Source organism: Gossypium hirsutum, chromosome D09 (genome assembly GCF_007990345.1).
Source record: "Gossypium hirsutum isolate 1008001.06 chromosome D09, Gossypium_hirsutum_v2.1, whole genome shotgun sequence".
Taxonomy (NCBI): domain Eukaryota; kingdom Viridiplantae; phylum Streptophyta; class Magnoliopsida; order Malvales; family Malvaceae; genus Gossypium; species Gossypium hirsutum.
This window is the reverse complement of record NC_053445.1, coordinates 33,588,974-33,616,160: the sequence shown is the minus strand read 5'-3', so window position 1 is coordinate 33,616,160 and position 27,187 is coordinate 33,588,974. Positions and strand designations below refer to the sequence as shown.

Sequence of the window (27,187 nt, the reverse complement as noted above, 5' to 3'; positions counted from 1 at the left end):
GGCTGGATGTGGGGAAATTTCAGAGAATAACTTAACAAAATATTTCAACAATTTAGTCCCTAATCGATAAATTCATCAAAAATAACTTAATAAAATATTTTTAAATAACAATTAATATTTCATATTCATCATTTAACATAAAAAATCACTATATTTATCAATGGAAACATTCAAAATATTTAATAGTTTAAAATTGAAGGTACAAGTTAGCTAGACCTAGTTGCAATGATCTCAAAAATATAAAAAAAATATTAAAAACGATACTAAAACGGAATTACACGCATCTTTGAAAACAAGGCTGAAGCTTGAACCCTTCCATGGAGTTTTTCTTCTTTCAATTTCGGTGGGAATTGGTTTTTGGAAGATGAACGTTTTATTATATTAAACTTTATTCACTTTATTATTGTAATAACATATAATTTAATAAGAGAATATGTATATAATTTACCTATCAACCAACCCACCATATAAAAATGGAACAATTATCATTTAAAAACCCCTAATTCATGTTTTAGTAATCGTTTAGCACAAATTTCTAATAGTCGTTAAATTTTATAATTTTTACGATTTAGTCCTTTTGCTTAATTAACTATCGAAACGTTAAAATTTCTTAACGAAACTTTAATAACACCTTAATGACACTCTGTAAATATTTATAAAAATATTTATGGCTTGGTTTATAGAAATGAGGTCCTAATACCTTATTTTCTAAAATCACTTGATTTTAGGGTCTTACCACTTGAACTTAATTAATCATTCAAATAGCATAAATTACCATATCAAAAACCTTTTAAAAATCATAATTGACTCATGAATATTCATAAATAATATTTACGAACTTAATCGTCGAATTTGGTGGTCCCGAAACTATTGTTTCCGACACCACTGAAAAACAAGCTGTTACAAAAATAATAATAAACTAATTTTTATTAATTTATTAAAATTTATGTATTTTATGTGTTCGAATGCATATTTTTGATTCAAATATTTTTAATTAATAAATCCTTTATTTATATAATAAAAATTATATATAATTTTATTATATATATTGTCAAAATTAATTTTTATTATATATATAAATAAAGGTGGTCCATTTATGGTGTACACTGTACCGTAGCATACACCGTTTGCGAGCTACTAGCTGTTGCATTGCCAACTGCATGCTTGTGGAGAGGGCCACTAGCTGCAACTTCGGTGCTCAACTCATTCAATAATTCATTTAATGTTTGATTGAACTGATCAGGGTTGGATGCTTTCATGGGATTGAATGCACAAGTTCGAGGATCGTTCTCCAGCTACCCGTAATAGTCTCGGTTGGCCTATCCACCAAACAAAATTGAGACCAAGCGCTGGCAGCCTTATTCTGTAGACAAGATTGCTTGAGCTCGGTTGTGGTGTAGTTGAGGCAAGTGTTTCAATCGGCTTGGTTCATGTCACCCCTACAATTGAGTAAACTTTGTCGGGGCTTTCACCGAAAGACAAATTGAAAAAGTCGTAACTAAAATCTGTGAGAGTGACGCATCGAAAGATGATGGTATTGAGATTGGTTTCGTAAGGGCTGTTTGCGGTGTAATTGCAATTGGTTTCGTTATAGTTGTGCTAAAAATAAACATAATAACACCCCAAACCTGACCTAGAAGTTATGACCGAATTTAGAGAAATTACATCAACTCATTTGGAAAATTGATTTAAGTAACGATTTAGCGAATACAACTTTCGCAAACAGTCATTAGAAAGCTACTTGTTTGATTCCAGAAAACACTAAGAAATTACTTAATTTGCAATAGAAAACCTTTTCTGGAGTTTTAGTTTTGAAAACTGAAGTTTGTTTTGTCAATTATGTGATTTTGCAGTCTCGCGTTAGAAAATATCAATTACTGACGAGTTAATCAAAAACTCAAAATGAATTCAGAAACAGATTACAAACCCAAAAGATCAAAACAAATAATTACAAAAATCACCATTTTTATATTAAATGCAAAAACAATTTGTGCTCCTACACGCGGTCCGGTCCTAAGTCAGAGGTTTACCTGATAAGACAAAGATAAAACAAAGGGATAAGCTATGGAGCTCAGTGTATAACTAAACTCAAACAAAGATCAAACAAAACACAATACACAAATCAGAGTAACACAGAGAATTTCATAATGATCTTATAACCAGAGTAGAACAAATCAGAGTATCACAGAGATTTTCATAACGATCGTATAACATAGATTTTCATAACGATCGTATAACAAAATAGAAGATGTATGATTATGCCAATGCGGTGTTTTTTGGAAAACTAGAATGCAGATTATCAGAAAACATCCTACCCAACTCTGTTACACACCAAAATAAAGTTTCCTTAGAACTCATCCAACCAAATCACACCAACATATAATTGTGGACAGTGCCACCAGAATTGCAAACAAGCTGCCATATAGAATTATGGATAAACCACTAGATAATGCAGATCATTAAACTGCCAAAAACTTTCTCCATTCACATAATTTCAAACCCTATGCAATGTGTCATGGCATGCATATTCAGAATCAGAATTATAAGCATGTAGGACATGTTGTTGTACAATAATAAAAATAGAAGGCATGTGATTCTATGCTTTGTAGGACAGATTGATCAAATTTTAATGAATCATATCATATTTGTCATGAAGTCACATGCATGGTTTCTTATCAAAATCAATATCAGGCACAACAACAAATTCAGATATCACATGTTCTCATCCAGCTCAGTAACTTAGAAATGAATCATCAAAATTAACAAAGCACGGATCAAACCTAAATAAATCACATATGTAGTGGGCCAATTTAGCCCGGGGCCCAATAAGACCCAACACCCAAAATCAAAATAAATAAAACCCCAAAAATATATATTAAACAGTCCATGACCCATTGCATATCAAGCCCAATTGACCCAATTACAACCAAACCAAGCCCCAAACCCTAAACGGCCCAATAGATCCCAAAACTAATTTTTTTTCAAAAACCTTAGGGTTCCCTCCTTCCTTTGCGCCACTGCCTCTTTTCGGGTCACCCGAGGTGCCTCGTCCCGTGGTCTGCCTCCTCCCTCTGGCCCTTGCACCGAAATGGCGAGGTCACCTCTGTTGACCTTGCCTAACCCTGCAAAACCAAGCAAAAAAGGACGACAGAAACACAGAGAAAAGAAAAAGAATCTTTGTAATCAGCTATAAAGCCAAAAGGATGTAATTTTTAACAGAGAGAATCGAATACTCAGAGAATTCAAAATCAATAGAAAAATCCCGAAAGGTTTACATCTACTGTTTTTTTTTTAAATTTTCGTTTCATTTTTGGTCTACTGTTATTTATTTTTATCATATTAACACATACGAAAGTAAAATAAAAGGAAAAAAGGAGTAAAAAACTTACCTGTATTCGAATCTTCAACGACGAAGAAGGCCGAGAAAGTCGCCTCCGAAGATAGGCGGTCGAAAACCGAAGGGTTTCTTGGGCTTTTAGGGCATTTTGTTAATATTTCGAGGGTTTTGAACCCGGATTTGGGTTTAGAAAGGTCGAAAAGACCGGGTAAGAGATTTTCTACCTTTTTTGGCCATCGCAGACAGCGGTGCCGTCGCCAGAGATCGGTGGCCGGTGCAGTGACCGATAGTCGGATGTTGCCCGGACTCCTGGTCGGACTTACTGAGGGGAGATGATTTTTCTGAGAGGTTTTGTTTTTTTTAGGGAAGGGTTAAAATGAATTTTTTTTTGAAATTTTGGGGTTTATATAAGGTACCAAAACAATACCGTTTTGGGGTGCCCCCCAGGCGCCTAAAACGGCGTCGTTTTGGGGAGGCCGACCCGATCCGACCCGCTCCAGCAAATGGATTCGCGTGTTTTCTTTAAAAGAGATATTTGCACGCTCAGTCTCTCTGATTTTGCAACGCATTGTAATCTGGCTTTTTTTCGTTCTTTCCTTTTATTTTAAATTAGCTGCATAGTTTTATTTTTATTTCATTTTAGTCCATTGCAGCGCTGCATTTTGGGGACTTGGTTTATTTCATGTTTTGGTCCCCTCTTTTTGTGCGTGTCAAAATTTAATCCTTTACATTTTTTATTTCGAATTCGCCCCATATTTTCGTTTTTATTTCAATTTAGTCTGTGTTTTTTAGTAATTTTACTATTCAGTTAATTATTTCAATGTTATTATCAATATCATATTATACCATTATTATTATTATTATTATTATTATTTATTCATTTATACTTTTTAAATTTTAAATTTTGTTATATATATATACATACATGCGTTTTTTATAACATATATACATGTACATATTTTTATACATTGTCTATATATACATATATATACTTATACATTCTTTATATATTTTATAACTTATATGCATATCTATATATCTATGTACATATTCTATTTTCATATATATATATACATACTTTTATATACATTCTATAATTTTTATATACATGCATGTACATATACATATTTTAATGTACATACGTATATATGTATGTATATGCTTACTTATATATTTATATATATATTTTATACAATAATTTTGAAATATATACATACATATATTTTTCATATTTCCATAATTTTATGTATATACACATATATATATCTTTTATATTTCTATAGTTCTGTTCATTTTCTTTGTTTATTTCTTTATTTACATTTTCATTATTATTTTGAAAGAATGTTTTGATTTTATTTGCTTATATGTATTGTTATTTTGTATGTCATTGATTTTCCCTTTTTATCCAATTTATTTTCATTGCTATTACTCGTATTATTTATGCTACACCATTGTATGCATTAACATTTTGTTACGCATACTAATATCCCTTTAAAAATTTCAAAATAAGGCAATGTTTTGCGTTTGGAAATTCGAGAAAATGTGCCCTAATGTGCTGGGTTTCGATTTTTCTCGTTCGACCAAATAACCAAATATCCTTTTAAAAATTTCAAAATAAGGCAATGTTTTGCGTTTGGAAATTCGAGAAAACGTGCCCTAATGTGCTGGGTTTCGATTTTTCTCGTTCGACCAAATAGCCAAATATCCTTTTAAAAGTTTCAAAATAAGGCAATGTTTTGCGTTTGGAAATTCGAGAAAACGTGCCCTAATGTGCTGGGTTTCGATTTCTCGTTCGACCAAATAGCTAAATATCCTCTTAAATCTTAATCCATGTCATTCAAGTTTTTAAGGATCGTACTTTAAATCTCTTTAAAGTTTTCAATTTTCGACATTAAGACATTAATTAATCAATTAGGTACCAATTTTTGGGCGTTATGAGGATGCTAATCCTTCATCGTTCGTAACCGACTCCCGAACCTATTTTTCTGAATTTCGTGGACCAAAATCGTTGTTTTAATAAAATCAAATCGTTTATTAAAAACAACCACCTTTCAAGGTAATCCAATCACACCTTATTAAAAAGGATTAGTGGCGACTTCCACTTTCGTTTTCATTTTTCAAAACCCAAGTCGACCCCGTTTTATCAAAAAATGGTGTCAACAGCTTGGCGACTCCCACTTTCGTTTTCATTTTTCAAAACCCAAGTCGATCCCGTTTTATCAAAAAATGGTGTCAACAGCTTGGCGACTCCACTGGGGAAGAGATTAAGAGAGTCAAGCCACGAGTTGATTAATTTTTGTCTTTTTGTCAAAAATTAAAAATTTGGTTTAAATGTATGATCCTTTCGTTGCATTTTGTTCATAGTTTTTGTGGTCTTTAATATGTTTACTTTTTTGGTTCAAGCCTTTTGATATTCTTGCACATTGCATTGCATGATTGTGGGTCACACCCTTTTAAGTGGGAGTGAGAAGCTATTCCTTCGTAAGGTTTTCACCTCCGTGCAGGATCATGGATCGCTTTCGGGATACATCCGTACCTATGTCTTCGTGAGATTTTCATCTCCGTGCAGCCATAGGGAAATGAATTCCCCTGAACTGAACTCGGTCCATATGAGCCTATAACGGGTGAGGATCAAGGAATCTGCTAGTTCGGGTACCTTTGTTTTAGAACCAAACACGTATAGTGAACCTTAGGAACCCACCCTAGGTGAGAACCACTTCGAACCCCTAGTAGACACCCAAATAGGTGCTTTATTATTTCTTACTTGTATTGGGTTTTATTTTGATACTAACTTGTTGTTTTGTTTTGACTGCATAGCATTTTGACTACATGGAATTTCATTAAAAGGCATTGATTCACATTCGGTTACTAGATAGAAAAGCCTATCATGGAAAGTGAATTTCTTTATAAAGTGGAAGATAATACAGTTATCCGGATATGGTCAGAAAAAACGTAACTCGAGAAAGGTGATAGTCTGATGATGGGGTACACATCAGAATTATGAGATTTCACTAGTATCAATGTAACTCAGAATAATATTCAAGAGTTGAAAGAAATTTGGGCTCAATGGGATGATGAAGTCCAACAGTTGTTTTACTATAATTATGGTGATTTGCCCTACTTGCTTGACATCAAGGTGGATGAGCATTTATTTCGAGCTCTGGTCCAATTTAGAATTCTGCTTATAGCTGCTTCACCTTTGGAGGGGTAGACATGGTGCCTACTGTGGAGGAGTATACAACTTTACTTTGTTGTCTGAGAATCCAAGTGGACAAAGTTTATTTTAGAGCTGCCAATGTTTTGACTTTTACAAAGAAGTTAACGAAAATCATCGGAATGAGCGAGCAATGGGTCGCGACATGAATCAAACAAAAAGGAGAAAACAAATATATCCATTGGAAAAGTTTGCGAGATCAGATTTTGGCACATCCTGATACAAAGAAAAAGGTCGATGTTTTTTCTTTGAGTATCTACGGGCTGGTTATTTTCCCTAAAGCGTTAAGACATATAAACGAAGCAGTTGTAGATTTGTTCGATCAACTTGATAGGAGGGTCACACCCATCCCAGCAATTTTGGCTGAAACGTTTAGATCTTTGAGTGTGTGTCGGAGAACGGGTGAGGGAAGATTTATTGGTTGTGCACAGCTCTTGTTAGTTTGGTTCCACGGTCACTTCTGGAAGGTGGATAAGGTTTCTTATCAAGTATTCTCTGAAAATTATTCTCCATTGAAGGAATTAGTAGTGACACCGAGACGTGACGACATTACAGGGGAAAGATGGATAACGATCCTTCAAAATCTCCAAGATGAAGATGTTGAATGGAAAGCTCCTTGGATGGTGCTCGACGAGATTTTGTATCGATGTGGGGACTTCGACTGGGTCCCTTTACTTGGAATTTAGAGAGTTGTTGGATATACCCCTCTGCTCGTGTTAAGACAATATAGATCAAGACAGTTCATACTGACAACACAAGGGCTAGCCGAGTGTGAATTTTCTTATAAGGGTAATAATTACAGGGGAAAGATTCGAGAGATGTCTAACGCTTGGAAACAAATTCACTAGATGAAAAGAATTACCGTAGAAGCAATGACAACTCCCGAATATCATGGGTGGCAGAGTAAGAGGATTAATGATAACATCCCTAGGCCAAGAAAAAAATGCGTTCGATCTATAGAGGAGCATTTACGAGTAGTTCCATCAAAATTAGAGATCATTAAACAAGACTTCGAAAAAAGAAGTTCGGAGTTGGGAAAGAAGATAGAGCAGCTAGAAGAGGAAAAGATGCATTTGGGACTAGATGTTGATATCCACAAGTTGGAATTTGAAAAGTTAAGGAAAGGGAAGAACAAGACTGAAGAGGATTTAGATAGTCTAAAAACAGATTATAAAAAGTTGCGTCTGTCAATAAGAACTGCGGGTTTGGGTAAAATGTCGGAGCAATGGCGACAGGAGATCAAGGAAGAAAAGACCAAAGCTGATCAGTGGGAAAAGAAATTTCAAGACGCCCAAGCTTGAGAGAGTGCTTTGGAGAAAATTTTGTTAGAATGCTGAAATGAAGAAGCAAGATGAAAAGCTCGGGTAGAAGAGTTAGAAAAGTCGCTTCACCTGTGCCATAGTCGTTACTCTATGATCGATCTAAGAGCAAGTTTGAGTAAAATTGAAGAATTGAAGGAAAAGATAGGAGAGCTTGAAGACGCATTGCAAAATTCTGAATTGCGAGTAGAACTTCTTGAAATACGCAATGAACAGTGCCAAGAGCAACTCCATCATTTTCAAAATCAAATTAGAGATGGAGATTACATTATGGGTGAAGCTGTGACTCAAGTGCAGGAAGTGGCTGATCATTTGTAAACCTTAGCGGTTCAGGACGATATACTGAGTTTGAAATATGAATCGGAATCAAGTCGGGATCGAGAGTTAGCTTGGCTCCTTAGGAGAGTTAAGACTTTAAGCATAAAAACAAATTCGTATATGTAATCCACTTTATGTAAAGAAATTTGTTTTCTAGTCAAGTATTTCTAATGAAATTGAATTAGAATCAATGTCTTTTTGTATCCATTCATTTGCATCACATTTTGTCATATGCATTAAAGTTTCAAAATAGGGCCCTAATTTATTAAAACTATGACAGTTATCCTGGAACATCCTTACGGCACAAGAAAGAATACAAAAGCAATGGATCAAATGTTAGAAAGGTTGGACCAAATGCAAAAAGAAATGCAAGATAAGATGCAAGAACAATTGGATAAAATCCAACAAGATGAGCTGGAATCCCAAAGAACTATGATGAGCCAACTGGAACAATTATTGGCTGATAAAAGAAAGAGCCCTGTAATCAATTCGGGAGTTGATCAGGAGGACCCTATTTATCCTCCAGGTTTTGCCCCAACGAACACTCAGACACAATCGGATATGTGTGCACATGGAGTGCGTGATCACATTAGACCTCAATGCCAAGTCGGCGCCTCGACACCGATAAACTTCCAGACAAGCTCGGGTTCCAACCCAGGAGATAATCCAACAAACCCCGTTGTCCCTGATCTGGACAACGTAACAGAAGTAGAGAAGGCAAATGTGGATTTACCAAAGCAACTTGAAGATAGGTGTAGGTGGTTAGAGGAAAAGTTCAAAGTAATGGAAAGTGCTGGTTACCATTGCAAGATCAATGCCACAGACCTGAGTTTGGTCCCTGACTTAGTTCTCCCGCCTAAGTTTAAAATACCAGAATTTGAGAAGTATAACGGGACTAGCTTTCCTGAATCCCATATCACTATGTTCTGTCGGAGGATGACGAGATATATCGACAATGAACAATTGTTAATTCACTGTTTCCAGGATAGTTTGATCGGAGCTGTGGCCAAATGGTATAACCAGCTGGGTCGTGCCTAAATTTGCTCATGGAAAGATTTGGCACAAGCCTACATGAGACAATATAGCCACGTAGCGGACATGACGCCCGATAGGATCACGCTACAAAACTTGGAGAAGAAACAGAATGAAAGCTTCAGGCAGTATGCCCAAAGATGGAGAGAAGTGGCAACTCAAGTCCAACCACCTCTTTTCGAAAAGGAAACCACAATGCTTTTCATCAATACTTTAAAGGCCCCGTTCATCACCCATATGTTGGGAAGCGCCACTAAAAGCTTCTCAGATATAGTGATAACCGGTAAAATGATTGAAAATACGGTAAGAAATGGTAAAATAGATGCGGGGGAAAACTTTAAAAGACCGACTTCGAGGAAGAAAGAAGGCGAGGTAAATAATGTGAGTACATACAACAAGGGATATTCAAAGCCAATCACCGTTGGTTCACCAAGAACGGTAGCTACCAGTCATCAAGGCCCTCCGAGGCAGGAGTCCAATTCGAGGTCAGAAAGGCCCCAATTTACACCTATCCCGATAACGTATAGAGAGCTGTACCAAAATCTATTTAATGCACATGTGGTAGCTCCTTTTTATCTAAAACCCATGCAACCCCCGTTCCCTAAGTGGTATGACACAAACGCTCAATGCGAATATCATGCAGGGATAATGGGGCATTCGATTGAGAATTGTACTGCGTTCAAGATGGTGGTCGAAAAGACTCATCAAAATGGGTATTGTAAAGTTAGATGACCCCTCCGGACCAAATGTAGCAGGAAACTTGTTGCCCGATCATACGGATAAAGGGGTAAATGCGATAGCCGAGGGTGGCAGTAAAAGAATTAAGGCAGTCGTGATGGAGGTAAAAACCCCATTGAAATGTGTTTGGGAACATATAGTATGTAGGGGTCTAATCACTCGAGATTTAGATGAAAGGCCTAAAGGGGCAGGAATATACTGTGAGTTCCATGCTAAGAAGGGTCATAATATCCAAGAATGTACAGAGTTCAAGACCATGGTACAAAATCTGATGGACAATAAGGAGATAGAGTTTTATGAAGAATTCAAGGAATTTGAAGAAAGAGAGATCTGCGCCTCAGAGGAAGGACCCATAGAAAGGTTCCAGAAGGTCAATCACCCAGTGGTGATTATTTCACGGCCAATGAGCAATGAAGCAGGGATACAAATACCACCGAAAGTCATAATCCAAAAATCGGTACCCTTTTCCTATAAGGATAACAAAAAGGTTCCTTGGAATTATGACTGTAACGTGACAATTCCAGGAGAGGAAAACCCGATAAATGCTTTAGAAGAGAGTAATGATGATGGCTTCTACACATGTAGGGGAAAGCGTCACGATCTAACAACTTCAGAAACAGAGCCTGCAAAAGGAAAAGCCTTGGTGGTCGAACATAAGAAGGAAAAGGCGGTCCGACACGAATCACCTATCAACGAGCCAGTAACAGAGAGTAAAGCTAGGGAGTTTCTAAAGTTCTTAAAACACAGTGAATACAGTGTCGTAGAGTAGTTACATAAATAACCAGCTCATATCTCGGTACTAGCGTTACTCTTAAGCTCGGAGATATATCGCAGCGCGTTAATGAAAGTATTAAATGAAACTTACGTCGCTAATGACATCTCTCTGAACAAGTTAGACCGTCTGGTTGGTAACATAAGCGCTGATAACTTTATTTTCTTTAACATATACGGAAGTAAAATAAAAGGAAAAAGAGAGTAAAAAACTTACCTGTATTCGGATCTTCAACGCCGAAGAAGGCCGAGGAAGTCGCCTCCGATGATAGGCGGTCGGAAATCGAAGGGTTTCTTGGGCTTTTGGGGCATTTTTGTTAATATTTCGAGGGTTTTGAACCCGGATTTGGGTTTAGAAAGGTCGAAAAGATCGGGTAAGAGATTTTTTACCTTTTTCGGCCACCGCAGACGGTGATACCGTCGTCGGAGATCGACAGCCAGTGCGGTGGCTGATGGTCGGATGTTGCCCAGACTCTTGGCCGGACTTACTGAGGGGAGAGGATTTTTCTGAGAGGTTTTGTTTTTTTAGGGAAGGGTTAAAATGAATTTTTTTTGAAATTTTGGGGTTTATATAAGGTACCAAAACGGTACTGTTTTGGGGTGCCCCCCAGACACCTAAAACGACGTCGTTTTGTGGAGGTCGACCCAATCCGACCTACTCCAGCAAAGGGATCCGCGTGTTTTCTTTAAAAGGGATATTTGCGCACGCAGTCCCTCTGATTTTGCAATGCATTGTAATTTAGCCTTTTTTTCGTTCTTTCCTTTTATTTTAAATTAGCTGCATAGTTTTATTTTTATTTCATTTTAGTCCATTGTAGCGCAGCGTTTTGGGGACTTGGTTTATTTCCTGTTTTGGTCCCCCTCCTTTTGCGCGTGTCACAATTTAATCCTTTACGTTTTTTATTTCGAATTCTCCCCATATTTTCATTTTTATTTCAATTTAGTCTGTGTTTTTTTAGCAATTTTGCTATTCAGTTAATTATTTCAATGTTATTATCATTATCATATTATACCATTATTATTATTATTATTTATTCATTTATACTTTTTAAATTTTAAATTTTGTTATATATATATACATACATTCGTTTTTTATAATATATATACATGAACATATTTTTATACATTGTCTACATATACATATATACTTATACATTCTTTATATATTTTATAACTTATATGCATATCTATATATCTATGTACATATTCTATTTTCATATATATATATATACATACTTTTATATACCTTCTATAATTTTTATATACATGCATGTACATATACATATTTTAATGTACATACGTATATATGTATGTATATGCTTACTTATATATTTATATATCTATTTTATACAATAATTTTGAAATATATACATACATATATTGTTCATATTTCCATAATTTTATGTATATACACATATATATATCTTTTATATTTCTATAGTTCTGTTCATTTTCTTTGTTTATTTCTTTATTTACATTTTCATTATTATTTTGAAAGAATGTTTTGATTTTATTTGCTTATATGTATTGTTATTTTGTATGTCATTGATTTGCCCTTTTTATCCAATTTATTTTCATTGCTATTACTCGTATTATTTATGCTACACCATTGTATTCATTAACATTTTGTTATGCATACTAATATCCTTTTAAAAATTTTAAAATAAGGCAATATTTTGCGTTTGAAAATTCGAGAAAACGTGCCCTAATATGCTTGGTTTCGATTTTTCTCATTCGACCAAATAGCCAAATATCGTTTTAAAAATTTCAAAATAAGGCAATGTTTTGCGTTTGGAAATTCGAGAAAACGTGCCCTAATGTGCTAGGTTTCGATTTTTCTCGTTCGACCAAATAGTCAAATATCCTTTTAAAAATTTCACAATAAGGCAATGTTTTGCGTTTGGAAATTCGAGAAAACGTGCCCTAATGTGCTAGGTTTCGATTTCTCGTTCAACCAAATAGCCAAATATCCTCTTAAATCTTAATCCATGCCATTTAAGTTTTTAAGGATCGTACTTTAAATCTCTTTAAAGTTTTCAATTTTCGACATTAAGACATTAATTAATCAACTAGGTACCAATTTTTGGGCGTTACAAGGGTGCTAATCCTTCCTCGTACGTAACCGACTCCCGAACCTATTTTTCTAAATTTCGTGGACCAAAATCGTTGTTTTAATAAAATCAAATCGTTTATTAAAAACAACCACTTTTCGAGGTGATCCAATCACACCTTATTAAAAAGGATTGGTGGCGACTCCCACTTTCGTTTTCAATTTTCAAAACCCAAGTCGACCCCGTTTTATCAAAAAATGGTGTCAACAGCTTGGCGACTCCCACTTTCGTTTTCATTTTTCAAAACCCAAGTTGACCCCGTTTTATCAAAAAATAGTGTCAACAACATACCTTAAACACGTCCTAACAAAAACGCAGTATACGTTAACATATCATACTTACTTAACTTATATCATATTAGACATATGTATGGATAACGGATTATACGTCAACCGATCATCAAATATCAATTTTTATAGCTTGTTTTAGATCATATGGGTCCTACAGTAGGCCTACATTTGATTCGAATGATGATTATAAACCTAGGGAACAAATCTCGATTTTTTGGTCTACAGGTCCGTGTGGATTGACATGGCCTGGGTGGCTGGCCCATGTGACTCTAATTCCAAAATAGTGAGTCACACGGCCTGGACACATGCCTGTGTTTCTAGCCTGTGTGACTCTAATTCCAAAATAGTGAGTTACACAGCCTAACACACAGCCATGTGGCTCACACGGCTTACCACACGGCATGGACAACCATGGATTCTGACTTTCGACGTTCATAGAAATTTGGGTTTTCGTTATGCGCATAATATGAATTCGATGCAAAAGCAGCAAAGATGAATTCCCGACCCTAACAATAATCAAACCTCAATCAAACGGTTTCCGTAACCATTTCACTAACTAACATATTTACTATCAAAGTTCCATCGAAAAACTTTCGACGCAAAGCCCAAATCGGACTTAAACGCTTACCCTCGTTCGCATCTAAACTTAAATCGATAGTGAATCTTGATATGAAATCCTTTCACCTAAGAATTAGAAGCAACTGAACCCTCAAAAACGAAATTGGACAAAATGAGCAAAACAGTTTCAGTTTTAATAAATAATAAACGAGAGCGAACATTAGTAGAAATTTGACAACAAACTTAAGTTGTTAACCTTTCTATCGGAACAACGAAATATGCAATCTCTTCAACAAAGCTAGTTGTAGAGTTATTAGAAAGAAAAAAAAAACGAAAAAGAAGAAGAAGAAAAGACGTTCAAAAAAGTTTTTTTTTTTGAAAAGGAGTTAGTTATTTTAAAATATAATGACTAAAATAAAATAAAACAATTTCACAATGCAACCTAAAAACATTTTTCTTTTCCCAGGGACTCAAACGCAAGAGTAAAGAGTACACAAAAGCTTAACTACTAAACCACTAAGCTCATTATTAATATTAGGTGCTCAAAAATATTATTTATGCTAAATGATCAAGGATAGAGGTTAAGACAAAATTAACAAAAATTCCAAAAAAGAGATTTGAACACAAGACTTTAAGCACACATCCAGAGCACTTAACCACTGAACCAAATCAAATTGCTTTGTACAATTTTCAAAATCCTAACTCAAAATCAAGACAACCACTCTTGGTTTTGTTAACCCAATTTCTTCTAACCCGATTTTTTGGGATGTTACAAACATCATTTAATTTAGGCTAGTTTAGCATTGCTTTTGAAAAGTGTTTTTAAAAAAGTGTTATGAAAAAGCGCTTTTGAAAAATAAAATGTCTATTTTAGACATGATATTATAAAGTAACAAATATGTATTTAAATAATGTTTAAATTAGTTAATATTATAATATTTTAGCAAGAATATAAAAAATAATTTATTATAACTTGTTGTTAATATTTTTAATATATGGAATTTTAAATATTTTTAAGTAATTAATATTAATTAGTTATAAAATTTAATTAGAATATATAAACTATATTTTAAATATTTAAATATAACCATTAAATATTTGTAGTTAGATATTAACACATTTTTATTATTTAAAAAATGTTTTTTTAATTAATGATATTTATTTGAAAATGTAATTTGAATATATAACCAATATTAGATATTAACATAACATAGAAAACATAAACCTAACACATTAAAATATTACATCTATTTGGATTAAAGTTTCAAAAAGGGATAATATCTATATACCAAATATAAATATTAAAAATTTTACATTAGCATTTACAATTTAATGTGAATGAAAAATGGGAGAAGAAAAATGGAGGGATGAAAAAGTAATAATGTTTCCAGAAGTGCTTTTAGCTCAATTTAGTTAATACCACAAATTAATTTCTCTCAATTCAAATGTCTTTTCAATTTTCTATGGTATCCAATTACCTTCTTTACTAACACTAATAATTCCTATTTTATTTACTTCAAGGATTCTAACACGTGCATCTTAGGGGATAGTAGGGATAAATATTAAAGAACTTTTACATTAAAAATAATTATTTTAAAAATTAAAATTACTGTTAAAATATAATTTTGAAAATATTGTTAATTATTAAACAAGTTGTTCCTATTCTTTCAATAATGATTTTAAAAATAAAACATATTGTTAGGATATTTTTAACTTCTTAAAAATATATTTTAAAGAATATAACTACTAGAATATTAAAAAAATAAAATACAAATTTAACGAGTTAATTAAAATTCTTTAAATAATAATTTTAAAAAGTATAAATACTATTAAAATATATTTAACAGTTTTAAAACATATTTAAAATTTTAAGATGTTAAAAAATTAAACAAATTTATTCTTGGCCAAATTTTTTTACTAGATTAGAGTTAAAAGCATTTTAAAATTTTGAAGTTTTAAAAAGATGTTTTTCTTTTTAATGAAGTTAAATTTATTAATTGTATATTATTGTGTTAAATATTATAAAGTTTCTATTTTTTATAAATTATATGATCGGTTGTAATTTTTTTAATTTATTTCACAATTTAATTTTTAATTAGTTATATTAAATATATATTTTTTAAAAGTTATATTGTGAAACACATTAAGAAAATCAATGTTTATTATGTTACAATTTATGCTAATTAGATTTTTTTAGTATAAGGATTTCTATGCTAATTGGACTTTATTATAATAAGGATTATTTATAGGATTCAGATTTCAGAAAAATTTAAATTTTTTTTTTAAAAAATTAACACATTATATAAAAGGATTTTATAAATAACAAATTAATGGATTCAAAAACATTTTATTTCATCTATGTTTAATCTAGTAAATTGTATATATCATTTACATATAATAATTTAAGAAATTATTTTTCTATCAAATGAAATATTTAGTTACAACTATATAAATGAAATTTTAAAATAATTTAAATTTATTTATTATATCAACCAAAAAAATTAAATTTATATAAATTTATAAAAGAAAATTTAATATATTTTAATTGATAGATACAAATAAACCCGTCGAGTAAAAAAAAACTAGTTAATAATATATGAAAATGTAAATAAAAAACACAATTTTTTTTTATTTTTCTGTCTCCATTTATTTCTTTCTCTCTTTTTTTCTTTTTTCTTTTTTTGTCAATTACCCCACGCTCAAACTCATAAAAGAAAAAAAAAAGTCAGCTGTCAAGTAAGAGCAAACATCTATAGTACATCGTGTATCTTAAAATTATATATAGTTATAGATTTTGAGTATATAAATATTACTAAGAAGCATTAAGTTATTTTTATTTTTATTAATAAATGTCGTGTGTAATGATAAGTCGCTTTATATTCTTTAAGGAAAAATATAGCCAACATTTAGAAATAACATTACTGGGAAGAAACTGTCACAAACCTCTCACATGCACTTCAAAAGAAGAAACTTACTAACACACAATTTCCAAAACACTACCTAGGAGATAGCTCACTAATTGTAACCTCGTTGCGGGATAACGGTGGTAACTCGGTGCTGGATTTGTTGGAAGTTGAGGGAAATGACAATGATCCCTCAGATTCAAAGTTGCTCTGCATAAGAAACGCTGGTTGTGACGGCACCGCAAGAGTGGTCGAGAAGCTGTTCAGCATTAGAGCAACCGAAGCCATGGTTGGTCTGGCTGCTACATTTTGTTGAACACATAGCAATGCAATGTGGATGCATCTCATTATCTCATTTCTCGAACCATCACCCAATGTGGGATCAACCATATTCAATGCCGTCCCTTCTCTCCAACTTTTCCATGCCTGACAACGAATCAACCAATGTCTAATTAAACCAATATAGCGCAACTCTTTGACATGGCTTTCGGTCTTTAGAAATCATATACTTACAAAGCTCAGTATGTATTCTTCATCCTCCCCGTGATGGAAGCTATTGTTCTTCTGACCACTGATAATTTCTAAAAGTAATACACCGAAGCTGAACACATCTGATTTTACTGAGAATTGTCCATTGATAACATATTCTGGAGCCATATATCCACTGCCAATTAAGGAAACCTTCCTGAATTCTGATCATATATATATATAATATTTTTGAAAAGCTTGTAGGATGTCATGATACTTACTAAGTTCCCACAATTCTGCTAGTGCTTCTTTGTGTTTCATCCCGTCCAAACAATCTTGCCATCCCGAAATCTGCAATTTTAGGAACCATCTCTGCATCTAACAAGACATTGCTTGCTTTGAGATCACGGTGAATAATTCGAAGCCTAGAGTCTTCGTGAAGGTAAAGGAGTCCACGAACAATGCCTTGTATGATTTTGAATCGTGCTTCCCAATCTAATTGTGCACGCCTGCTCCGATCTATGTCATCACAAAACTTTCAGATTAGTGGAACAAATTCATTGATTAAATTTGATGCATGTCCTTGCTGATGGCCATACACAGTTAAAAGGAAAAATATACAAAGTAGTAATAGAAATGCAATCAAAAAATGAAATTTAAACTGAAACATTACCGAAAATGAAATGATCAAGGCTTGCATTTGGCACAAACTCATAGATGAGAAGCCTTTCCTGTCCTTGCAAGCAAAAACCAAAGAGCCTAACTAAATTGCGGTGTTGAAGCTTTGCAACTAATTGGACCTCGGTCTTAAATTCTAAGTCTCCTTGACTAGATCCTTGAGACAGTCTTTTCACAGCAATCTCTTCTCCATTTGGAAGCTGACCCTGAAAACATAGCAGTATATTATCAACCATAAGTGGCTTTCGATAGATTTAGAAATACATTGAAATAAATTGTACTGCATTATTTTATTAAATGGCAGTGCTGATATTTACCTTGTATACAGCTCCAAATCCTCCTTGACCAAGCTTCTTGACATCGGAGAAGTTATCGGTGGCGACCAAAGCAGAATCGAAGTCGAATTGCAAGGAATCAACCCCAGATATCTCATTATCGGCAGCCGCAGCTGCAAAAATGAAAACAAAAACAATACAATTATTGTTTGGTCTTTGTTTCAGTATATTTTAGTGAATCAACGCCATATTTGTGAGAAAATTTGCTTACTTTCAACTTTTATAGGTATGTGTTTGTTTCTTCTGCGTCTCATGAAAATGCAGACGGAGATGATAATTAGTATGAGAAGGCCAACAACTGAAGCAATAACAATGATTACAGTTCGGATAGTGTTATTCCCATTTTCTGCAACAACACAATTTTAGAAGGTTAACATCCTTAGCTGTCCTTACGGAGTTACAGATAGCATGAGCATAAATTAAACCCCTGCTCATTTGGTGGTCTTCTACAAAGGAATACGAGCAATCATGAGTGTTATAGGTCGGAAAATATGAGAAGGCCGAATATGTGTAGATACTCTAATAACTCATTTCTAATCGATATTGATTAGAAATTAAGGTTAATGTGTAAAAATTATATATTAGGGTTATGGTCCAAATTACAAGTAAGCAACTTTTCTAATACCCGATCTTTAGAAGAAGAGAGAACTACCTTCTTTAACTACTTGTGTACTAATTTGGAAGATCAAAAACCCCAAGATTCGTAGATTTTAAGAAACCGATAAATTCAAGTATGATTCCGCATCTAAGACATGACAGATCCTGGTTTACAATTTTAAATTTATATTAGATCTTGTTTTTATGGTTCTAACAAGTGGCATCCGATCCTCGTCATATTGAATAATTGAGAACAAATTGATTACGTATTATTTTTGGATTGATTCGTTTTATGATTTGATTTTAATTAATATATGTTAAAACTTTTGAAATTTATCATAAACTTTTGGATTTTGATTATTTATCAAATTCAAAGATTTGTGATTTATTATACGCTTGAGATTTTTGGTTCAATGCTTGTAAATTCATCAAAGAGCAAGTATGCGAATTTCTTTTCCCTTTAAAACCGCACGTTATGTCTGGCTTTTCTTTTGGGTTAGTCTAGTATTTAGAAATAATTTTTCAATTTGGGATTTTTTTTTTAATATGGTGGATATAGTTGTACATATGAAGGTTTTAGAATTCATTTTATATTTAGTGGTTATGGATTAAATTTTTTCTTCAAATATTTGTCTATATAAAGAAGTCTTATGATAATGTCTTTAATCATGAATATAAATTCGTTTACATGAAATATGTAAGGTAAGCCAGTATTATTTTTCTATTATTATAATTGTGTGTATATATATTATATGCATATCAATGATTTTGAAGATTAATGCATGATTATAATCTGCGTGAATAGGTGTTTATAACCGTTATTCAATAATATATCTTTTATAGTTTAATCGGTGAAATTAAGTTTTGATGGATATCGTTGAAGTTGTTACTTTTTTTTTTGTTATGATTATATATTCAATTTTATGGGTGTTTTAGTGCAAACTCATGTCAACTATATACATGTTTAAATAATTTGGTTTTAAGTTTGGTTCTATAATATTAGGTTTTGGCATCTTATGGTTCCAATTATTTGGTTAAATTGTGATAATATGGTTTATTGTATGAATTGTGGGATATGCCAACTATTATGATTTTGAGATTTATTGGCTCGAAAATATTATTCAAGCATTTATGTGAATCTCTGTTTAATCATAAATACAAGTTTGGATTTATATAGTATATGCAGGGTAAGTTTTTCTATTTAATTTTGAATACACATATGCGTGAATTGTTGTGGTGTTTTGTCTATGCCAAAATTATAAATACATGTACTTGTTAATTATTTAGCATTGAATCATATCATTATTTTTGTTTGGTTTTGATGTATATGGTTTTGAAAAAAAAAAGTCAAAAATTAAGGTTTTCGAATTTTTATTGCACTATTTAGACAATCTTACTTTGAGTTATTTTGGAAACTATAGTACAATAAAAAAGATTAGTTTTGACCTTTGAAAATTGGGTACATTTTAAATTTGACTATTGGTATGTTAATATATATTTTAAAATAACTTGATTGAAATAAATAAGTTGTCAAAGTGACCACTGTTATTGAAATTATTTTGTTTTAAAATATTAAAGGTTATGTGCATGTAACTTAAGCTACATTAATATTGATCGACCCAAATGAACGTTAATATTTAACAAAATTACATGTGCAATAGTGGTAATAAACATGTGACGATTATTCAGTTTTACATGTGAGCAATAATCGGTCCAAAGGAAGATTTATTATTCGACATGTTCTTATCGTCAGTGTTTGATTACTACACCAAGATATCACTTACAAGTTAATATTTTGTCCAAAGATGAAATACTAATGGAGTGTCTAATATATTGAGATGAGGTTTACCTTTATTCAAATTATTTTGGTTTAAATTTTAAATCTTATGTGAGGTGGTTTTTTTTATTTATTCAACTATTATTATATTTGCCAACATTATTGTATTCTGTTTTGGGATGAATATATATACATATATATACTATTATCTTTTAAATTTGATTGAAAAATGAAATTAAGAGAAATATTTTGAAACAAATAAATTTACATTTTGGCTTTGGGTTTTAATTAAGAATGTCTAATACTTTAAATACATTAGTTGAAACAAACTACCGCTAAAGTGACCTCTTTTGCGTAGATTAGTTTATTTAAAATATGAAGATAATTATATATTTTTTGTAATTCATGCGTTCATTAATTGACCCAAATGTAAGTTAATATTTGGCAAAATTACAACGACATTTATGGTGATAAATGTATGACAATTATAAGGTATTTTGTGTGAGCAATAAGTTAGTCCAAAGATTGATTCATTGTTTGACATAATTTATTGTCAATGTTTGATTGCTACAACAAGAATATCGTTTACTGTTAATATTACTGTCCAAAGACTTGATATTAATGTAGTGTTTGGTATCTTGAGATGGGAGCCACTATTTTGAATTTATTGTTTACTTATAAATATTCATGTGAGCTTGTTTTTATCTATTTTGTTCTATATTCAGCTAGTTCATCTTCTACTGCCACAATATCTGCTAATATAAATTCTATACACATGCTTAATGAGATTAATTTCAAGGAATGGAAAAGGCACTTATAGTGCTTAGCTGTATGGACATAGACCTTACACTAAAGGAAGAACAACCTACACCTCTCATTGCTGAAAGCACACTTGAAGCTAAAATGGATTTTGAGAGGTGGGATCGTTCAAATCGCATAAGTCTAATGATCATTAAGCATAGTATTCCAGAAAGCCTTTAGGGGTATATAATCTAAAGAGATTACTCAGGTTAAGGTTTCCTTGAAGAAATTGAGAAACGTTTTACCAAAAACGATAATGTTAAGATGACATCACTTTTGACTTCTTTGATGTCTATGAAGTATAAAGGTCAAGAAAATGTGAAGGAGTACATTATGAAGATATTCCATATTGCTTCAAGACTTAAGGCACTTAAGATCAAACTTTCTGATGAATTGCTTGTTTTTATTGTTTTGGTATCGCTTCCTGTACAGTTTAACCAATATAAAATTAGTTAAAACTTTCAAAAGGAGCAATGGGCTCTAAATGAGCTCGTTTCTTATTGTGTGCAAAAGAAAGAAAGGTTGAAACATGATAAGTTTGAAAGTGCTCATTTGTTCAGCGCCTCTAAAGACAACAACTTACATTCTAAATAGAGTACCCACTAAAGCAATTGCAAAAATAACTTATGAGCTTTGGACAAGTTGAAAGTCTAGGCTAAAGCACTTTCACATTTGGGGATACCCAACTGAGATAATGCCTTAAAGGCTACATGAAAAGAAATTGGACTCCAAAAATAGTGAACAACTACTTTATTGGTTATTCTAAGCGATTTAGGGGCTATGAGTTTTATAATCCCACAATTAGGAATATTTTTGAGATGAAAATTGCAACTTTGTTTAGGATGTTGAGTTTGGAGGGAGAAATAAGGTTAGAGACATTGCTTTTAAGGGGGAATTGGATTCTAACTCAGTTCTTGCTATCACTTTTGACAATGTTTAGGTTCTCATACCTATCATTAATCAAGAAGTGAATCTAGAACCTCAACAAGACAATGTTGAAAAACTTCCTATTCACGATGAGGTAATTATTCCGGAAGAACAAACCCAACAACCTCAAGAACAAATGTCATTAAGAAAGTCCGCTAAAGAAAGGATTATAATGGCTTTAGTGGAATACTTTGACCTTAAGCTGCATCAAATGAATGTTAAGTTAATGGTTTCTCAATGGTAACATTTATCATACATTTATATGATGCAATTAGAGAATTTCGTGTTTGATGATGCAAAGTTAATGATTTGCAAATTAAAGAACTCCATCTATGGGCTTAAGCAGACTTCTAGTCAATAGTATTACAAATTTTACCAAATGATTATCTCATTCGGTTTAGAGAAGAATTTGGTAGATATTTGTATATACCACAAGTTCAGTGGGAGTAAGGTTCTATATTTGGTTTTATATGTTAATGAACTACTGCTTTCAACCAATGCCCTAAGAATAATTTTGAGATTACGAAAATGCATAAGATTTTTTACATTTTAGTAGTGGGGAGTCTAATGTATGCTCAAGTATATACGAATCTGGATATTGTGTATATTGTTGGGAAGTTAGGCCGATATTTAAGTAACCCTAGTATGGACCATTGGATAGCAGTCAATAAGGTTATGAGGTATCTTCAGAGAACAAAAAATTACATGCTCACATATCGGAGGTCTAATAAGTTAGAGATAATCATATATACAGACTTTGATTATGATGGAATATTGATGCAAAATTTTGTCCCTAGGGTGCAAATTGTGACAATAATTGGTAGTCCTTTATTCCAATAACAATAGGAGAACATCAAAGTCAAAACACATAAACTTTAAGTTCATGATTGTTAAAGTACAAGTTCAGAGTGGTTAGGTGCTTATAAAGCATATTGGGACAAGCTTCATGATTGCAAACCCGCTTACAAAGGGACAACCACCCAAGGCCTTTTCATGAGCACATTGCTCATATGGGTGTAATGTCATTTAATGATATTTGGTTTTAATAAGAGTTTGTACTTTTAATGCTTTTATGTTACAGACACATTTTCAGTTATTTTAGTTTACAGATATTAAGCTTATTTTCTACATAAATAAAGTTTATTTGGTTTATTCACACTCTAATTTTGATAAAGTTTGATCTCACTAAGATTAAGGAGAACCAGTTGGAAATAAACATGTTTAGTTCACATTACATGTGATTTCCATTCTACACATCCATACTTGGTTTATGTCATTTGATTATGTTCATATACGTGATCAGGGATGGGTTTAGTTATGATATATATGTAACGAAAGTCGTCTTGGTTCTATATTAACATAATTAATAAACGAGAGTAATTAATATATGTGGTCCAAGTGGGAGATTGTTGAAAATTATAGACATCACATATTTAATAAAGATAATAATTATTATTTACTATCATAAAATGTTAGCCCAAATTAAAAGTTATCTAATTTGGTTAAAGTTTATTGGACTTTCGTTATTAAATAAAATATGGGTCAAATATGTTTAGATAGTCTGGTAACTAATTTCTAATTGATGATGCGCTGATTAGAAATTAATATTAATGTGCAAAAGTTATATATTAGAGTTATGGTCCCAAATTATACATAAGAAACTTTTCTAATATCCCATCTTTAGAAAAAGAGAGATTCACCTTTATAAACTACTTGTGTGCTCATTTGGAAGATCAAAACCCCAAGATACATAGATTTCAAGAAATTGATGAATTCAAGTACACTTCCGCATCTAATTTTGTTTTTGATAATTTGACATGACAGATATTAATTTATAGTTTTAAGTTTGTATTAAGTTTTGTTTTTATGGTTTCAAACATTATAAACATAATAATCTTCTGTCACGGAAGACAGAAAGGTCAAACTTCAAAGTATCAAAGAGATGAGATGGAAGTTTTACCTTTGGGCGGCGGAGAAGTTGTTGGAGATGGTGGAGGTGATGGCAGAGGCACTGCAATTTCATTATAAAATAGGTTAGACTCAAACCTCAAGACACAGGTTGGTCTAAGAACCCTGCATCCCTTCCTTCCAAGGCAACAGAGTCGAAGCTCTGTCATGGCGAAATTTAGACAAGTTACGCAATTTTCCTGGGTCATATCAGGAGTACACTGCACCGTAGCGTATACCATTTCCAAGTTGCCAGCCGATGCATTGCCAGCTGCATACTTGCGAAGAGGACCACCAGCTGCAGCTTTGGCGCTCAGCTCATTCAATAGATCACTTAATGCTTGATTGAACTGAACAGGGTTCGACGCATTCTGCTCGTTGAATGCACAAGTACGAGGAGGGTCGTCCTCCAGAAGTCCGTACATGTCTCTGTTGGCATACCGCACCAAACAAAGCTCGGACCAAGCGATGGCGGTCTTGTTCCAGGGGCACAATCGCTCAAGCTCGGTCGCGGTGTAGTTGAGGCAACTATAGCAACGATCTTGAGTTAAGTCACCCCTGCAAAGTGCGCTTGAGTAAACTTTGTTGGGGCTTTCACCGGCAGACAGATTGAAGAAGCCGTAATTGAAATGTGTAAGAGTGGGGAATTGAGAGATGATGGCATTGAGGTTGGTCTGGTAAGCGCTGTTTGGGGTGTAATTGCCATTGGTATCACTACAGTTACGCTCAAAGTAAACATCATGAAGCTGCGAAAGGGTAAGAGTAGCAAGGGAAAGAAGAAAAGAATAAAGAAACAGAAGAAATGTTGAAGAAGAAGAAGACCCCATTCCCCACTTCATTTATGAAAACATTTCCCTTTATGCGTATTCCTTCTTTTTTGTTTTTTGGTTGAACTTTTATGAGCTTTTTATATGTACTTTTGAATTTTGTATATTTTTATGAAATATTTTAATAATTTTAAAACTATTTGTTAATCTTACATAAATTGGGCTCGATGAACCTAGACACAATGAATTGTATATAATTTAGGTACTTGTGTATACGTTGATTGAGTCAAATAATAGTATTTTTGAACTCGTTAACATACCAAAACGTGTGGTAGCGATTTGCTAAGACCGAGTGGAGAAGAAAGGACAAGTCTGAAAGGAGAAAAAGCGTACTTTGTAAAAATGAAAATTAAGATGCAGCTAGCTTTTCCAAAAAGAAAAGGCTACCTTTAAAGATCAGTCCTTGTATTTATCAATTTATATGAATTCAATCTTTTTATTTTTGTTTATTTAAAATTGGTCTATCTACTTTTCGAATAGGTCATTTTCAATTTTTCATTAACTTTTTTGTTAACTCTATTAAAAAAATTAAATACAATCACGAATTTAACCCAATTTCTTTTAAGAATAGCAAAACCTGTTCTAACGATATTAAAAACAATTTCAAATCGAACAAAATATATTAATAAATTATTTTTAAACTTATATTTTGTTAGCAGGAGACAACAATATGTAATTACGAATTTTATTTTCTACTTTTACAAAAATAGAAAAGGTTGTACTTTAATTTGATAGGATTTGATATTTATATTTTTATGTTAATTGAGAAATTAATCTAATTAGATAATATCATTAAGTGTTTTTTTTTATTAAAACACAACACAAAAATAAATAATATCAACAAGGAAATAACAAAAAAAAAAAGCAATCTCGATTTCTTTTGCAACCACTTCAAAATAAAGATGTCCAGGGTCGGGTGCAACACCCCAAACTTGGCCTGGACATTATGGCCTAATCCGGGAGTGTTACGAAGAAGGATTTTGAAACTGACGATACTTTGATAAAATCATGTTTAGTTATTTGATAAAGCGTCCAAGTATTATAAAACATATTCATTACTGAAACCGTTATATGATGTTATTTAAAGTTAACTATTTATTTCACAGCGGAAGTTTGAAAAATCTTTTAAAACCAAGCTCATGATTCCAAAAACCCATTTGTTTGCCTAAAGTGTTTTTGTTGGCGTTGCGAAAAAGAAAGCAATACCGAAATCCAAAATCCAAAAGTTAAACCAAACAATCCAGAGAGTTCCAAAATTTACAAACTATCAAGAAAACTAGATTTTTAAAATAAACCATTTTTACTAAATAAAAACAGATCTCGATAGAGTGGTCACCGTTGAGCCTCCGTCGCACCGACCCATCTAAGTTCGAGGATTGCCTGAACAGAACAGACAAACAGATGTGAGTTTTCGTAAACTCAGTGTGTAACCCAACGGAAATAGTCATACATCATACACAATATATCATATACAATCAGATATAGATTCGGACCTAAGTCCATAAAAGATGCATATATCAGAATCAGATAAACAGAACAGATATACAGATTCCTACCCGCATCCTCTACACACCATCTCCGACCATCCCATCACGTCATGTGGGGTTAAAAACACCCACCTATCCCTACACACCATATAGTGTCGCTACGACACATAATAGATAATATGCAGTCAAGCTGCCAGAATATAGGCGAAAGGTCGCCGTACATATCACTTCCTCCACAAATACAAAGCCCACCCCAAACACAGATAGATAATACAATATTAACAGAGTTAACATGCTTAACATACTCGTATACAGATATCATATATATATGTACCCAAACAGAACAACCTTACATACTTATCAATGTCCTACTCAAATCAGACTATTAGAATATCAGTTCACATGAATTAGGGTTTGGTTAACCCTTACGAACCCTACAGTAAGCCTACAATCGATCGGAACGACCCATGCGACCTTAGGGAAAATTTTAGAATTACGGGCCCACATACCCAGATTGGCCTTACCCGTGTGGCCCACCCACCCAATCTGGCCTAGCCCGTGCGACCCACACGACCACGCTTACATCGTCACACGCCCATGTCTTGCGCATAGCCACACCTTTGTTAGACACATGGCCGTGTGCAAGACACGACCAACCACACGGTCGGCCACACACCTGTGTGGCGTCTACAAACTGCATTTTTGGCTTTTACTGAAGCTCAATTTTTCGTGTTAAAAGTACACACTTGGTT

The 27,187-nt window shown here is 33.0% G+C and overlaps 1 protein-coding gene across 2 annotated transcripts; it reads right to left on the bottom strand.

Annotated features, from left to right (window-relative positions):
• Positions 1-16,510: 16,510 nt before the first annotated feature.
• On the bottom strand, positions 16,511-25,018 carry LOC107891800 (putative receptor-like protein kinase At4g00960). 2 transcript variants are annotated; one of them, XM_016816715.2, is made up of 7 exons: positions 24,135-25,018; positions 18,284-18,418; positions 18,055-18,185; positions 17,733-17,943; positions 17,341-17,578; positions 17,105-17,255; positions 16,511-17,017 (listed from the first exon to the last, which is right to left on the bottom strand). In XM_016816715.2, the coding sequence occupies exons 1-7, from the start codon at positions 24,958-24,960 to the stop codon at positions 16,685-16,687; spliced, it is 2,025 nt and encodes a 674-aa protein (XP_016672204.1). In that variant the 5' UTR covers positions 24,961-25,018; the 3' UTR covers positions 16,511-16,684. The 2 variants fall into 2 exon arrangements, with proteins under 2 accessions (XP_016672204.1, XP_016672205.1); XM_016816716.2 differs by lacking the exon at positions 18,284-18,418.
• Between the last annotated feature and the right edge of the window lie 2,169 nt (positions 25,019-27,187).

Excerpts from the sequence above, each read along its gene's own strand:
- LOC107891800 (XM_016816715.2), bottom strand. The coding sequence starts at position 24,960 with ATGAAGTGGGGAATGGGGTCTTCTTCTTCTTCAACATTTCTTCTGTTT. Across the intron at positions 18,419-24,134 it reads AACTTCTCCGCCGCCCAAAG|AAAATGGGAATAACACTATC; the intron begins GTAAAACTTCCA and ends GTGTTGTTGCAG. Across the intron at positions 17,018-17,104 it reads AAGAATACATACTGAGCTTT|GCATGGAAAAGTTGGAGAGA; the intron begins GTAAGTATATGA and ends ATTCGTTGTCAG.